We start from the raw sequence: 18,556 nt of genomic DNA on the forward strand, positions 1-18,556 counted from the left end.
ATTTTTTGCCAAGCTACCTCATATGCCTGACATTCAAATAAATGATTCCAATTTTCTTTCTTATTACATTTCATAATACATTTCATTTCCTTGTAGAGTTTTGGTTTTCTTATTGCTAAAATGGATCCTAATGAAAGGATTTTATGAAATAATTTTGCTATAAAAGTCCATAAATAGTTGATTCTCATACTATTGCAGTGAAACCTCTTGCAATAATGGAAAATAAGCCAAGTAATTTTCCAGTCTATCTGATTAACATCTCCATAACATAATTCCTGATTATTTTTTAACAATGACCATTCAGTAGCTTCACCTGTAGCTAATATTTTCAAAATAAATCTTCTAATATTAACTTCAATAGGTTTATCTATAAAAACAGGAAAATAAGATAATATATTATTAATAAAATCTACATTATTCCTAAATAAATTGTTTTCACATCGTCCTTTCTTTGCTAATTTATCAGCTATATCATTGCCTATTATGCCACTATGACCCTTTATTTTAACTAACTTTAAATTTATAGATGCTTCTCTGATCAGCATAATTATTTTAATAATGATTAGATTATTGGTCTTTTTAAGTCATGTTCTAGTTGTTGAATTAAAAGCTGAATTAATTGAATTAATAGCACCTAAGCTGTCTGTATAAATAGTTACATTAGAATTTTCTGGTGCTATCAACAATGCCAAGAAAATAGCTACTATTTCTGCCCTGGTTGATGATGGCCATAAAGATAAACATGAATATACTGAAAATTCTCCTAATTCATTACTTGTATAGAATGCTGCCCTTAAATCCACAGTAGTATTATCTGCTCTATGTAAAAGGTCATTATTATCTATAGTCCGATTAGCTAGTGATCCATCTGTATAATATTCAATGTTTTTCAATAACTTTAATTGATGTCTTATATTTGTAAGTTCTTGTTTAAGTGTATCTTGCTCGATTCATCGATTGATCTATAGACTTAAATTATCTCCATTCAAATTAATTATAGGTATTTTTTCCAATTGTTGTATATCACTATTTGCTGAAATATTTTTAATTCTATTTAACAATTCCACTATATAATACCAGTTGATATGTGTAATTGCACCTGTTGATAAACAAATAAAAATTGGTAATACTAATGCATTATGTTGGATTATTGTAATCATCTTGGGACATTCCTGTTTCTGAATAATTGCTTTTTGAGAATTATCTGAACATATTTCAATATTACAAACTTCTATAATTAAACATTTAATTTTTTCCTCATTTTTCTTTATTTGTGTTCTTTTCTTAACAAATCCTACTAAGACTTCATTGTTTTATCTTTTATTATAACATATAGGTGTTTTCGCTTGTCTTCTAATACCGGTTGTAATATATTATTCAAAAAGTTAAATAAGGAATGTCTAGGCATTTCTGGTGCTGATATTCCCTTAATCCATCGGGTTGATAATTGAAACCATTTGGCTATGCGTCCTTTTGCTGATAGCCCTACAATAAAACGATAACACGCCCAACTCATAGTATGTCCAGAAGGTAACATCAATTGGCTAGCATATATAAGTGGATATGAATTTGAAGTTCCAATTTTTTGTAATAAATTGAGGCATCTATGTGTTATAAATATTTCTCTAATAGGCATATTTCCACCACTAATAGTCCATGTTGATCTATTTATGTAATCTTGTTGTATGATAATGTTTAATTTCTGGGCTATAATAATATTATGTAGACTTAGATTAGATTTTGCTTCTTGATGTCCTAAAAATAATGATCCTGATTCATGTTCAAAAATATTGTCATGTATGGCCAATCGCAACTGTGCAGTTCTACATCTTATCATTATAGAACTAAATGCCAGTGAATTACTATTTATTAGATATAAAAAAGCAGTGATCTGATTTGCACATATTTGATCTCATGGATTATTAATTCCTAAGATGTATCAATGATATATTGCTGATGTTGGATAACTTTTAGGCAACCCACATATCTGCTTAACTAATTTAATTACTGGAGTAAACAAAAGATTTCATTCATTTTCTGATAATGTCATTAATATAATTGGGCCACATATACCACTCTTGGGATAAGAATATGATTAATAAGATATGCAATATGTCCCACTGTAATACATTTTCTTCTAATAGGATTCAAAAATTTTTCAATTATATTCTTGATTCTTTTGATTGATCTTTTCCTTAAATTGGAAGAAGAGAAATAGCATCCTAAATATCGTATCACTTTATCTGTGACTTGGACCTTTGAGTTGTTACATCCAATAGTGATATATAATTCATTTCTAGGTACTTTAGAATTTATTACCATCAGCTCAGACTTTTTCCCATTTATATTTACATCATGGAAATGATAGAATTGTGTGGCTATATTAATTGATGCCTGAATTTTATCCTCTGAACTATCCAAATAACTCGTATCATCCATATAGGCTATAACTGGTACCCTTAGTCTATATTGTTGCCATATTGAATGATCCTGAATATCCACTGGCTAAGTGTTTACCATTTCATATCCTTGTTGTTGATTGCATGCTTGTTGAATAGCTACAAGCAAAGGATCGTAAAAAATTCTCCAGAGTAAAGGTGAAATCGCATCACTCTAGTCAATACCATCTCCTCCTATGAAGGTTGGACTAGGGCCAAATGCTGTAATTACGCTCATTTGTCTATCTTTGAATAATCCTGTAATCAATAAAATAAATTTTTCTGGTATGTCTAACCTTTTTAGTGCAAGCTGTAAACTCTCTAAGCTAACTGAATCATATGCTTTCATCATATCTTGGGTTACCACCCAGAGTTCTTTTCCATTTTCCCTTGCATCTTCAATTATATCATTCATTAAACGTAACGATATTGCTGTGTCTTCTCCCTTAAGACCGCAAAAATTCAATCCGCGTAAAACTTTATTATATGTCAAAATTGTACTTAATCAGTTTGTCAATAATTTGGTGACAGATTTCCTGATATTATCTAGCAATGCTATGGGACGCGTATTGGCCAAAATATAATCAAATTTTTGCGGTTTTGGAATTGGATGAATAAGTGACTGTTACTACTGGTCTGGCACAACTCCTATTTTCAAGTGACAAATTTACGATCTTTAATACGATTGGAATGGATTTATCTGAAATGCGTTTCGATTATAGTATATCTAATGCCTGAAGGACCTGGCGCTGAGTTTGTGTTCATCTGTTCAAGTATTTGCTGCCATTCTTCTAACGTTATTTCATCTATTAAATTAGCCATACACTCAGTAAATTCACCATTTGGCCTATATATATTGCTCCAGAAAACGTCTTGCTCTATCGATTTAGTATTGCGTTTTCGTAAAATTCCTGCAAAAGTATCTTTTGTATGGGTTCTAATTATATTAGGATCAAATGCTAGTCTAACACTTTCATTCTCGCCGGATATTACTGCTCGATCAATAATAATGTGTTTTTTAACAACATTTTGTGTGGAAAGTAACCATTTAGGAATATCCGAGTGTATAATGTTGCAACGTTTTTCTATGCTATCTTAGATCTTGCTTAAACGTTGTGCTTGTAAATAATTTTTGTCTATTTTAACTCTTTTTTTAACTACATCTTTAACAATATTAATCCACGCGTCACTGTAAAAAGCGCAAAAGTAGTATGAATAATAATTTTCTCATACTTATCTAGAATTTATCATATTCTTTTCTTTTATAATCATCATTATATTTATTAAATCTGTTCAGCCAATAATCTATCCAGTGTGCATCTTTGGCGGCAATAAAGTCCTGATCTTTACAGATTTTTCTAATTAAACTTCCCAATTTAGTAATATGTCGCATAATTTTATCTGCAAATGTTAACTTATGTCTTGTATTGCGATTTCCTGGATATTTAACTAATTTTATGGGAAGTTCTATATTCATCGCTATAGATATAACACTTATAATATTGTCCCAAAGCTCATTAAATCTATGTTTTATTTCTTTTCCATCAGTGCTCTTTTCGTCTCCTAATTGTATTTTATAATTAACTCCCTCTATTAGTTGTTAGAAGTCCCATGCTTCTATTTCTCTATCTAGTGTTTCAGTAAAATTTTCCCATTGCACATTGGTTATTTTACTGATATCCACTATATGTTTATCTTGATGTAAATCTGGATCCTGTAATTGATCTGGGACACAATACCAGAAATTGTTCCTAATGAATCCTGATATATTTAGTGTTGTTAATATAATACTATGGTGACTGTTTGTGATCATCTGTGATGAGTGCACCAAAAATTCTACTGGAATCACATCGGGTTCATGTGTGATCCAGATTTGATCAATCCTTGATTTTGAAATAGAAGCTGATTTATTTTTGTTTTTATCCCATTTCTCATGTGTGAATAACTCTGCATCTGGATAGAGAACTCGGCACATATCATAGAGACCTAACTGCGATAATTGTATTAGAAATTGAGATCCTGGTTGTCCGGTGCTGGGCGATCGATCTATTTTATTATTAATTGTGTCATTGAAATCGCCTAATACAATGTGCAGTACTATGGTGTTATGAACTGATCGGTTATGTCCTTCCATAGCTATTTTCAATTCATTGATCAAACTTTTCCTCATGTCTTGATCATTAGAAGTAGCGTATATTGACCATACCCATATTTCTCTCTGTACGAACAGGAATTTAGCTATTATGATATATGGGGATATGCGCGATTTCTGAGAGTAATAATGCTTACATCCATCTGTTATGGATCACAAGTGCCGTTCCTGATCCTTTAGTTTTTTGATCACGTTCACTGAAGATTATCGAATAGACTTTTGACTTAATGTCCTGGTTTATATAATATTCCTGTTGATAGTCTATATTAGTTTCTGATATAGCATAATATCGATGCTTATTTTCATTAATGAATTCCAATAAGTTATGAAGTTTCTGTATAGACAGGACACTAGCAATCCCATCTATATTGTGTGCTGCAATGTTCAACTCTAAAAACATTGAATCTTTCATTTCTTGTTTATTCAAATTCCCCTTAACAAATCTTAGCCTTTGTCTTGTTAAGAATACATTAATACTTTCTTCACTTGTCAATGAATCAACTACTTTTTCTATGTTGTCTTGATTCTTTCGAAAATTACCCTTTTCAACCGTTGATTCATTTGTTTCTGGGTGTATATTTTCATTTTCTGCTTTACCACCCGCTTTGTATCCTTTTTGTTGTTGTTGTGACCGTTCGTCACTCATGTGCTGTATTGAGAACGCGTTGTTGTCCTGATTACTCTTGTGTAGATTGCCCCAAAGCTTGGCAATTTTCTCTCCCTTTCGTTATTACTACACGTGTAACTTCGTTTATCATCTTGTGTAACCTTTGCTTTTGTTTTTGTTTAGACTAGCTAAAGAAAAAACTTCCAGATCATTAATATATTAATTTATTAAATTTTTAATTAAATGATACTTTCTTCTTTATGTATTTTTAATATAATTTCTTATTATGTTATTTCATATCTTTTCAAGTTTATTTTATTTTAAAAGTAAAATAAAATTTTTCTGAATTTATACCACTGTTAAAATAAATATATATTACATTTTTTTTTGAACGATTTCTTTTATAACAAAAAAAAATTTTTTTATTTATTTTTTTTTTTCAAAGAAAAAAATTAATTAAATTGATAAATTATGTAATAAAAATTTAAATTAAAATTAAATTAAATAATTAATACATTTTAATATACTATAATAACAAAAAGACTGAAAAAATATTAAAGAAAAAAATCATTAGAAAATTCATCAAAATACTTATTAAATTTAATTATATAATAGTTTTTAAAGTAAATATTTTAATTTGATATATAATAAATTGTATTTGCTTTTTTTTTTAACCGCAGCATATTTGCTAATTTATTAAGATTATATAGTAATAATAGTATATAAATTACATATGAATTAAATTATATTAAATAAAACCTATCAACGAACCACTCATTATATTACAAAGAATACTTCACGTGTACACTATCAGGTGAAAATTACACTCAGAAAGTACTTTAAGTTAAGGATTTTTGCCAAAGCTTAAAAGTAAAAAATTACTAATACCATAGTGAAAGGAAAATAAAATAAAAGAGTTTATACAAAATAATAAATAAACTTAAAAAAAATAAAAAGTTTATATTAAAAATTATTTGAAGAAAAAAATGGTCATGAACGTAATCAAAAAGAGTTTTAAATATTTTTTTTGATTATATTTTTTTAATACCCTATGAAAAGTTTTTATACTTAAAATATACTTAAAATTTTATTAAAATATACTTAAAATTTTATTAAAATATATTTAAAATAAGTATCAATTTTAATTCGCGATATACTTATAATATACCATATACCTAAAATGTGTCTAAAATACTTTTAAAATATACTTAAACTAAAATTTAAGTACAATATAAGTGTATTTTTTATATGTTTAAAATATTCTTAAAATATGCTTAAATTAAAATTTAAGTACAATATAAGTGTATTTTTTATATACTTGAAATATACTTAAATTGAATTTTAAGCACATTTTAAGAATATTTTAAATATGCAAAAAATACACTTTTATTGTACTTAAATATAATTTAAGTACTTGGGCAAAAAACAAGTACATTAAAAGTATATTTTAAGAGTATTTTAGGCACATTTTAGGTATATTATAAGTATATCGTGAATTAAAATTGATACTTATTTTAAGTATATTTTAAGTATAAAAACTTTTCATAGGGATAAATTGTAATAGATTATATATTTACAATCTTATTACAAATTATAAGTTGCAAAACTATTAAAAATGTATTTCCTATAAAAGTTAAATAAAAAAAAAACAAAAAAGTAATATTAATAAAGCTTCTTTAAACAAAATGCTATTTTGATATCAATACTAATACCAAAATCTATATACTAAAAAAATGTTTCTATAAAAAATAAATGTAAAATGAAATATTAATACTGTTTTTTAAGTAAATGCAAAAATTCTCTTTTTGTAATCACCATATTTCCATTTTAAAGCTAAAGTCTGTTTTCTATAAAGCCATTTATTATAAAATTTAAAAAATAAATATTATAATAAAATACAGTACTAGTAATACTAATAAAAAATAATTTACTAGTAAAAAAATATAATTTTTACATTTTACATAGTTGCATACTTTTTGATTTTTGAGAATACTTATGAGATGTTTATTTTAATTTTTTACAAGTGTTATTGCAAATTGACAGGAATGCTTATTTTCAAGAGATGCTTATTTTCATGATTTTACAGTATTAATAGAAAGTGTTTAAACTTATAAAATAATTAAAGTATTATTACATATTACACTTAAAATATTTGCTAAATTATTTAAATAATAAAATCAATAGAAAATATAACTTTTTTTTTAAGAGGTACTATACATGGGAGTACTATAATTCATGATATATGGTAACTAAACTAGTTATATCTATCTTTAAGGGTATAATCATTAAAATATTCCTAATATGAATTATATTATTATTATAAAAATATTAAAAATAAAAAAAAATTATTAAAAGGTTAAACTCTTTATAATTCCTATAGGGTTATCCCATTTACTTATAAGATAAGTCACTGGAAATCTAAAGTAAAATTCATGATTAAGAATTTTTAAAGATCTTATTATATAGATAAATTACACCTAAAATATTATAATTTTTTTTCTTTTTAGATTAATTAACTAATAGAATCACTGGTAAAATTACTAGTAAATTTAAATTTTTTTCTGAAGACCTCTATTAAAAATAAACAGAATCCTATCAATAAAATGGTATATAAATGATCAGATTTAATACTTTTTATTTAGAATCTCATTTATTAATAAATATGCTATTACAGTAGAACTCCACTTACTTATAGTTATAATTTTTTTTCTTTTTAACTAATTAACCAATAGAATTTAAAAAAAAAGTAAAGTAAAAATTATTGGTAAAAAGTTAATTTTTTACAATAACCTTTATTATAAATAAATGGAGTCCTGCTATTACATAAAGAATTGGCACATTCTGGAATAAAAACTCATAAGCATTATAGTTGTGATAATCCACTTAATTTCAAGTAGATACACCAGATAAGGTTGTTGGGCTAAATTAAGTAGTTTAGACAATTATTGAAATTGAAACTAGTTGAAACATTTTATTAAAAAATTAAAAATTTGCAAACTGTGAAACTGACGAAACTGGTAAAACTGTGAAAGGTTTAGACATATTTTTATATATTAATTAATAAAGTTTACCATTTATTATAATAAATTATATGATTTATATTAATTATTTAAATTATTATATATATTAAAATATATAGTAAATTTAACTAATAACCAGTTTATTTTTTTATTTTTTTATGTTTTAGAAGACATCATCATGCGGCTTTCATGAGCTACATGGAGAGCTTACAATGCCAGTTGTGGTAATGCACTCCTACCGTTGAGCGACAGATAATCAAGCAACCTATTCTAATTATTTAGAAGTAACCGGATGTTCATCTCTCTACCTCCTATATACCACACTGGGAAGACGACCCAAGTTTATACCCACACAAGGATGGATCGTAGTGTAACAGGATTTCTGACACAGTTATGCTATCCACTAGCGCCTGTCAGAAGTGAGCAACCACCCACGTAGGCAGATATAATGGAGCAGACATCTAAAAGTCCTTCCATGATGGTTGGCTTAGAAGTACTGCAATACTAAAACTACTGATATGACTTCACTCAAAGCCCACTACAGGCCGCAATTACCATACCAGCTCACCATAGTTGTAAATCTCTCGGTAGTAATAGCAGTGACTACCAGGGACAGTAAGCTACTAAAGTACTGGGATCACCGCTATTATAAGTAACCAAGCCAGTTATCAGGGATCATCCCGCAGTACGTCAAATTCATAAGGAATGAACCTCACCTTAGAACCTTATATACTTGTGAGCTTACAAACGTCTCCAATCAGCCTAAACCTATTAGAAGGTAAACTACTGCTAAGACATTGCACTTGAGACTTTACCATCTATAAGGACTATCTAGTGTAGTAAACCTCCACAGTAAAGTTTACCACACCCTTAGTGGTATCGCAGAGTAACCACCAAGACAAAAGCTTACCCAGATGGTATGCATGCAGTGACCATCCAGACAGGACAATAGGCTTCCCAATAGCCTCATAGGGAACGCTAGGAGGACACCATGACCCTTTATTGAAATATGCCGCTAACCAGTACATACTAATTTACCATGATGCAGTCAAGTCTACACTAATCCCTGTACCTTCACACTATTGGTAGTAGTGTCCACAATAAAATTCTTTTAATTTCCGTAATTAGCAAAATCGAACCTGCGACCTCACCATACTCAGGCTTCACGAGGGGACTCACGGACTAACCAATGATATGAGCTAAGAGTGATCAACCCTTCTAATAACCAGTTTTATAATTTTACTTTTTATATATTATTACTAGTATAGTCAGATCTCTATATAGTTATTTAATTGGATTCTGCAAAAATTGGTAACTATATAAAGGGTTTTACTATGATGTGATTATATAAAGATTTTTTTATATAATAATTATATAAATTAGTTTTTCCCAAAGGTATAATTATATGAAGAAATTTTATATGATGTGATTATATGAAGTGTAACTATATGGAGGTCTAACTGTATTTATTAATAATTGTTAATTAATATATAATATTTTATTTTAAATTTTATTAATTAGAAAGTTTAGACATAGTTTAGACATTTAGCTATTGTCGAAACCTTTTGTCATAGTTTAAACTATTACTAATTAAAGTTTAGACTTTTGTCAAAAGTTAAAATGAGTTTAGCCAAGCAACCTTAACACCAAATCTAACTAATTATATTTCTAAGTTTTTTAATATTTTTAATTTTAATATCTTTCTACTGATTAACTTAAATTAGTAAAAATTAAAAATTAAAATCCATTAATTCGTAATCCATGTACCAATCGGACTACCCCTTAAATCTGCATTTCCAATATAGGAATATCCACCAATTTTTAATCGAATAAATTGAAATTTTTAATGAAAAAACTTTGACATTTGCTTTATTTTATTAAAGTATCAAAAATAACTCTTAAAAAAGTCAAACTTTCACCAATAAACTTTAAATTTCTTCAAATCGTAATTTGTGTAACCATCGACACAAAACCGAAAATTTTTTTCACTTAATAATTTGAAAATAAATGCTTTAAATATGTTTAAAACTAATATTTTAAGATAAAATTACCATTTTTAAATTCCTAAAGATTGATTTATAAAAGTTTCATATAGGCATTAAAAATGGGAAAATAGATTATTGTTAGTTAACCTTAAAATAGGAAATATTTTTACATTTATTATATCATTTTTTTTTTAATATTCTATTAATATATGTCCAAAGTATATATGTGTGAATTTTGAGACTTCTTGCTAGTACTTTTATTAGAAAAAAAAATGATAAATAATTTTTACTAAAATTTCGCTAATTGATAATATTTAAAAGCAATTTGCAAAATTTTGAGTTTTGAAATACTTAAATTTATATTTTTACAAAATAGATTTAATCTCTAAGTTTTTTTTTAAAAAAAAATTTAATTGGTTTGGCTAAAAATTGACCGACTTTACTTTTTTTGGAAGTGGAGATTTGATTTTGCCGATCACTAGGTCTGATTCATTCGTGGATCGGCAATTAATCTTATTAGCCTTCTTAAATTGGCTTAATTTCATAAATCCAAAAAAGTTAAGTATTTAGTCTGAATGATCAATATTCCAATACTTCCAGTTTTTTCAAAAGAAAACCAAAAGTAAAAATGCTAAAATTTTAAGAAAAAAAAAACTAAAAAACAAAAAGAAAAGTTATAACTTTTAAAAAATTCCAAAAGGAAAAACTATATAAAGAAAGTAATAAACACCAATATTACTTTAACATTATAAATAACAACTGATAATAAAGAAAAAGCCTATTTCCTAAGTAATAACCAACTACTTTTACTTCAACTTGTACTTTATAGAGAGACCTTTGTAATACTTCTAAAAATAAAGAAATTAACAGGAAAACTTTACACTACAGTAGGTAATCAAAAGTATAAGGACACTTTGTTTTACCAAATTATGCAAAAAATTATGTAATAATGTGATATAAATAATTTATAATCTAATATTTGTAATCATAATAAACAAATTTTTATACTTTATATTTTTCAGAATTTTTTAGAAATATGAAACTATCTATAGCATAAATTATTTTAATTTTATTATGCAGTTCACAAAATTTGAAAATGATGTAACTTAATTAATATCGTTCTAATCAATATGATTTTAGTATCATTTGAATTGTCTTGATGAGACGAATCTAATGAGCTAAATATTGTGAAAATCTGATTATTAAATCAAAATATATTATAGATTAATTCTAAATAATTAAAATATAATTGTGTGCCAAATATTGATTTTACAATTATTATTTTATTATCGTTGAAATAATACAAGTAGGCGGATCTAATAAATCTAAGATCCCAAAAATCCAATCGCTAGATACTGAATATTCTTAATAAATCTTAAATTTATATGAATTTTGCAAATTCTGTAAACTCATGTAAAATTTTACTTGATAACCTTACATTGAGCTAATAAACTTATGCAAAATTTTATTATTTACATTATGTTTGTATGTTATATTAAATTTCTTGATAAAATACTTGAAAAATATATTAAAAAAAATGCATAAAATATATTTCTCTAGTATATTTTAAGTGTCGATCAATTACATATCTCATAGAATAAAAGCATAAATGAAAATAAAATTTATCAATAAATTTTTATCTAATTTAATAAAGTTTAATAAATAAGACATAATAAATATGTTTAATTTAATTTTTTATTTTAATTTTATTATTATGTATATAAATTTTTTCATTTTGAAAAGTGTCCATATACTTTTGATCGCCTACTGTAGTGTAGAATTCAAAGTTCAGCCACTCAGTATATAACTTTTACAACTTTCAGGAATTTGGTAGGATTGTGAAAAAAAAGCTTTTCAGAAGTAAAATTATTTTTGATAAGAACTAAATAACAAATTTTTCTTCAGCAAATGATTGGCAAGTGAGAAATGTATCAATTCTCCATATTGCTACATCAGGAAATTTTTTTAGGCGTAATTTAATGTAATATTTCGGAGGTGGTGTAAAATTTCGAAATATTACACTAAAAATATAATATTACAAAAGTTTATGTTCTTAAATTTGAATAATTATAGTAATTTAAGAATATCTCGCTATCTACTGATCCAATTAAAATGATTTATAGCTCATTGGAATCAGCTCATCAAGTCAAATCGAATGGTAGTAAATTCGCATTTTTACAGTTGATAGAACGCTCTATAGTATGCAATAAAGTTTTAAATTAATAGAAAGTCATCTATTAAACGTAAAGATACGATTTTACTACCATTCAATTTGACTTGATGAGCTGATTCCAATGAGCTATAAATCGTCTTAATTGGATCAGTAGATAGCGAGATATTCTTAAATTACTATAATTATTCAAATTTAAGAGCGTAAACTTTTGTAATATTATGTTTTTAGTGTAATATTTCAAAATTTTACACCACCTCCAAAATATTACACTAAAGTACGCCTAAACAAATTTCCAGATGTAAACAATTTATTTTATGATTATATATATTTATTTAATAAAGGATTTTTTTTTATTACTACGGCTATACTTCTCCGCTAATTAATTATGTCGTATTTCAGCGAACGGACCAATTCACTATTTATTATAAAATTACTATGAATTAATTACGTCTGTCAAAATACATTACGTCTGTCAAAATAAATTTAATTAGTATTTTGTCATTTTGACGAAAAGTATAACTACGGCGATATATCGCTAGTCCTCAAATGTCATGTGTTTAGACTATTATCATGTGATTAGTTTATTGTTATTTTTATTAAAGCAAACTAGCAAAGCAATAACTATACAAATTAATTATTAACAATTATTAACATATTACTATTATCTTTCTATTGATACATTCTTTCGATTAATACATTTTTTTTATTGATACATTATTTCTATTCATGTATTCTAATTAATTATTCCTGACGTTATTAAATTTCTTGTTCCTTCATCCAAGGCAAATGAGTTAAAGTATTATCTTCATCCCAACTACGAAATATAAGTCAACGAGAATCAATTTCCTTTTGATTATCAAGCCAATTAGAAAGTTTAGCTGCATCATTTAATAATGATTCCTTTGTAAGTCGAAATCTTTGAATAGTGTTGTAAAGTTCTCGTGAATAAAGTGGGTGGATTGGATATTTCTGCTCAAGGAATTTTCTTTGTGCTATAGCTCCAAACTTACAAGAAACTGTCATAAATTTGATATCTTCGATCATTGAATCAGTAAATTTTCTAGAATCTTCAAATTCAACTATTGATACATCTAAAGAATAATTATGTTGTTCAACTATTTTATTAATAATCACATATTTCTCAGGGTTTTTCAATTTTGGGCATGATGCATTGACAAACGGACAACAAATTTTTTTTGTAACAGTGTCTCTAGTAGAATTTGATTCATAGATACGACTGTGAGAACATATATATGTGCAATGACAGATGATACCTTCCAAACGTACTATACGATCCTTAATAATCTGAAAACCCTGCTGCTTGGCCCACATGATAATAAAATTTTCACAAGCTTCCTATGATTTAAACTTCCTTCCCGAATACAATAATGTATGGTGATTTTCATTAGATAAGATCATTTCATTACTTATATTATTGCAATCATCTAAAAAAAAAAATAATTAATTAGTAAATTATAAAGTCCACATTACTAATACTAACCCACTATCCTAATCTAACTCTAACCCTAATCCAAACCCTAATACAAACCCTAATCCAAATCCTAATCCAAACCCTAATCCAACATACCCTAACTCTAACTCTAACCCTAACCCTAAGCCTATACGTATCATGTAAATATCTGAGGTAGTTAGTCTTCGCTAGACTCTTCTTTCATATTTTCCATAAAGTAATAAATAAAGTAGTTTACATTCGATATTAATGAAAAAAAAAGTATGTTTATGTTCAATATTAGTGAAAAAATAGTGTTTTACGTTCAAATATTAATGAAAGTAATAGCTAAAATGAAAACATTTTGAGAGAGAGAGAGAGAAGCCGTGGGAAATACTGATTTACTTGATAATCGAAAGTTTATTAAAAGTATAATTCACGTGATTATAGTTTATTTTACATCATTACAATAAAATAATTACTAAAATCCATATATATTACATAATTAAACTAATCAAATCACATGACAAATGGGTATAGCGATAAATCGCATATGCGATAAATCATAATTTTCTTTAATAAAATCATTTTATTTTAGTTAAAATAAATAAATTTTTATATAAAAAAATATATTTTATATAAAATAATAGTTTTAATGCGAAAAATATTTTAAGCTTTATAAATAATATATAAAAATTTAATATCAGATATTGAATAATATTTAGTTCTTTTAAAAAGATATTTAGAAAATAAAAAAAAAAGTAAAAAAAAAATATTAATTTGTATTAAAATATTATTATACCTTAATTTTGTTTTGTTATTTTTTTTTTTTAAATGTTGAATCATGTACCATTTTATTAGAATATATTTGGATTACATAATAATCACAAATATTCTATGAATGATACTTCCAGCTTCAGGCCAGTCTGATCAAACATTAGATATTATATTACCAATAAAATTAAAATTAAGAATAAAAGTAACCAAAAAGCATAGCAAAATAATATACCATAATCTAAAAGTATAAACAAAAATAAAACATTAAAAGAAAAATAAAAACAAAATTAAAAATAAAAATAAAAATAAAAATAATTGATAAATTATATGTCTAAAATTATAAATGAGAAAAGAATAAAAATATTATTTTTGTATCTATCAATCCAATAATTTTTTGCTCATGTATAATGTATTAAATGTAATCTTATCAACTTTCTTTTTTATCAGAATCCAATCTTCACATATGTATTTTCTTACAAAGGTGTTCATAGATTTCTTTACCAAAGAGACTGATTTTTGTAATTGATTTACTTTTCCTATTTGTAAATCTTTAACTTTATTTGTAAGTTAATTTGAATTGTCCTTTACTTTGAATTCTAAAAGTTGATTTGAATTGTCCTTTGCTTTGGATTCTGAAGTAATTTTATCTGTTTGAGAAATACCTTCTCTTTTTTCCCATAAAATAACTTGTTCACATCTTGGTTTCCATATTAATTCTTTAAATGCTAGAATGAATTGAATTAAAATGTTGGCCATAAGTGTCTGTGCCTCAGCAAGAGATATCTTGAAGTCTTTTTGTAATTTTATTATTAGACAAGTTTCAACTTTTACTTCTAATGCCAAATGTTGGAACTTTTGAAATTTTTCTGACTTTGCTGTAATTCTTAATATGTTTTGTAATACTTTTCTAATAAAATCTTCACCTTGGCATCTAATTTGTTTTTGTTTCAAACATATAATTATAGATTCTTTTGTTGTAATTTCCAATATTTTTTGCCAAGTTACCTCATATGTCTGACATTCAAATAAATGATTCCAATTTTCTTTCTTATTACATTTCATAATACATTTCATTTCCTTGTAGAGTTTTGGTTTTCTTATTGCTAAAATGGATCCTAATGGAAGGATTTTATGAAATAATTTTGCTATAAAAGTCCATAAATAGTTAATTCTCATACTATTGCAGTAAAACCCCTTGCAATAATGGAAAATAAGCCAAGTAATTTTCCAGTCTATCTGATTAACATCTCCATAACATAATTCCTGATTATTTTTTAACAATGACCATTCAGTAGCTTCACCTGTAGCTAATATTTTCAAAATAAATCTTCTAATATTAACTTCAATAGGTTTATCTATAAAAACAGGGAAATAAGATAATATATTATTAATAAAATCTACATTATTCCTAAATAAATTGTTTCCACATCGTCTTTTCTTTGCTAATTTATCAGCTATATCATTGCCTATTATGCCACTATGACCCTTTATTTTAACCAACTTTAAATTTATAGATGCTTCTTTAATCAGCATAATTATTTTAATAATGATTAGATTATTGGTCTTTTTAAGTCATGTTCTAGTTGTTGAATTAAAAGCTGAATTAATTAAATTAATAGCACCTAAGCTGTCTGTATAAATAGTTACATTAGAATTTTCTGGTGCTGTCAACAATGCCAAGAAAATAGCTACTATTTCTGCCCTGGTTGATGATGGTCATAAAGATAAACATGAATATACTGAAAATTCTCCTAATCCTTAAATTTGTTAAATTTGCTAGATTTAATAACAAATTAGCTATTAAAAAGATTGCAATTTGTAAATTTGGTTTATTTAATATTAGTCTTAAAATGATGAGTAGTTTAGTACTTAATAGTATCAGGATATAGTTCTAGATTAGATATGTATATAGTTATTTTTCTTTAACTTTTCTTAATAAAGTATTAAATGTGCTACAAGCAACAAAAAAAAAAAAGAAATATTGACTTTTTTATTATTTATATATATATTGTTTATTCAGATCATTGTATTATTTCAAACTTTTACAATACTACTTAAATTTTAAATCGTCGGCTGAAAGTTTGTAATGTTGGCCAAAAGTCACGTGCAATTGAAAATTTTTGCATTTTTATATTAAATCGTCTTTGCGATCTGCATAAAGTAATCGCGTAAACAAGTAATCTGAATAACCACGGAAAAATCGTTAATACGTTTGTGTTATATATATATTTTTTTATCTTTTATTGTGAAATGCCCTTTTCAATTTAGGAGATATTATTTCTACCGTTTGGAGCTATTAAAATGTATAATAGAGAGAATCGGCCTTTTGTGAATCCTAAAGCTGTTGAGCTTAGGTCAACTAGAATGAGTACAAGAAAAAGAATGCAACTTAGCAAGCAAAAAGTGGTTGAAGAAACCGAATTGAATAGTGATGTTTCTACCGAACATCCGGAAGCAACCACAGATATAAATACCGACTCTTCAAATAAAACTCCTAATAGAGAAACATCACAGCACCAACGACAACAAACTTCAACGCTCAGAGAACAACAACAAATGAATACACCACAAAAACGACAACTGTTGACAACGCCTCTACAACAACAAAAGCAAGATTATTCTCCTCAACAAAGTCGTAGTTCTTCAAAATCTGAAATATCGGAGCAAAGAATAAGAAAAGCTGGTGGCCGTATACCATTTTCAATGTCAGATGAAAATGAACTACTTGAATTCTTGCTTAATCAATCAAAGCACCTTCGTGGTAATAAAATTTATGAGCAATTAGCTAAACAAAATCCGCGTCATACCGCTCAATCTTGGCGTGATCATGCTTTAGAAAAATATATTGACAAACCTCATTTTGTTAAAGAATGGGAAAAAAAATGGTTGCCTAATAATGATTCGGGGGAGACTTCTACTGATATTACGAATAAGACAGTTGAAGCTGATAGAACTAACAAGGAAAAAGAAGTTAGCAATAATAAAGAACAAATTAACGTAGAGGGATCATTAGATTTCTTTGATTTGGAATCTGATGATGCCGCTGCTGAAGCTTTGATACTGGGACAATCTACCGTTCAAGAAAAAGAACGTGTATCAGACGAAGAGGAGGAAGAAGAACTACCACCTCTCGAAGCAAAAGTTAATGATCATCAGAACGAAAGAAATTATTCTAAAGGTAGTGAAAATAATGTTGGAATAGACGATGATTATCTTACCGTTCATGATGAATTGAATGAATCATCAGAGGATTGTTACTCTGTATCGGAAGATTCAGGAATTGAAAATGGATTACTAATTTCAGGTAAAACTGGTCAAGCATTAAGACAACAAGATACAGAAAAAGAAATACAAAGGCAAGATACGCTCGATTCTGATGTTGGACCAAAACAAAAAGGTAAAAGAGTTCGACAAGATAGCGATGATGAAGATGAAGATTATGAAGATGATACTACTGAAAAACAATGGAATATAACACCTATTAGTCAATCAAAAGAAAAAGAATTCCTTTTTAATGAGCAACAATCCTTGATGGATATTAATCAACTAGTAAAAGAAACTCGTAGACCAAAAGAAATTTGTAAGGTTGCATTACAGATGTCAACTTATCATTACGATATAGCCAGGGAATTATTATTGTTTGGTCTTAGAAATGAAATCTATTCAAAAATTTGGACTGATGAAGAGGATGAGCAGTTATTAAAATATCAAGAAGATGTAGTTAATTTAAATAAAATTATTGATAAACATAATATTGAATCAACTAGAGAACGTTTATCTTATCTCAAGAAAAGAAAAGAAAAAAATATTTAAAGATGAAGAGAATTTTTTTATTTATGGTTTTTGTGTAGATGCATATTAAAAAAGGGTTTAAATAAAATATTTATTATGCTTGACCAGGAGTATTACAGCAATATATTTAGATATATATAAGTCTTTATCAGATCATCATCA

At 26.5% G+C, this 18,556-nt stretch overlaps 2 protein-coding genes across 2 annotated transcripts; one reads left to right on the forward strand and one right to left on the reverse strand.

Moving 5' to 3' along the window:
• Nucleotides 1-3,675: 3,675 nt before the first annotated feature.
• Nucleotides 3,676-3,915, reverse strand: OCT59_018608 (uncharacterized protein; the record flags this gene model as incomplete). Its single annotated transcript, XM_066148883.1, has 1 exon — nucleotides 3,676-3,915. The coding sequence occupies one exon, from the start codon at nucleotides 3,913-3,915 to the stop codon at nucleotides 3,676-3,678; it is 240 nt and encodes a 79-aa protein (XP_066004770.1).
• Nucleotides 3,916-16,768: 12,853 nt separating this feature from the next.
• Nucleotides 16,769-18,415, forward strand: OCT59_018609 (uncharacterized protein; the record flags this gene model as incomplete). The annotated part of the gene is made up of 1 exon (XM_025314183.2): nucleotides 16,769-18,415. The coding sequence occupies exon 1, from the start codon at nucleotides 16,904-16,906 to the stop codon at nucleotides 18,413-18,415; it is 1,512 nt and encodes a 503-aa protein (XP_025185796.1). The 5' UTR covers nucleotides 16,769-16,903.
• Nucleotides 18,416-18,556: the final 141 nt, after the last annotated feature.

This window comes from Rhizophagus irregularis, chromosome 27, assembly GCF_026210795.1.
Source record: "Rhizophagus irregularis chromosome 27, complete sequence".
Lineage (NCBI taxonomy): Eukaryota > Fungi > Glomeromycota > Glomeromycetes > Glomerales > Glomeraceae > Rhizophagus > Rhizophagus irregularis.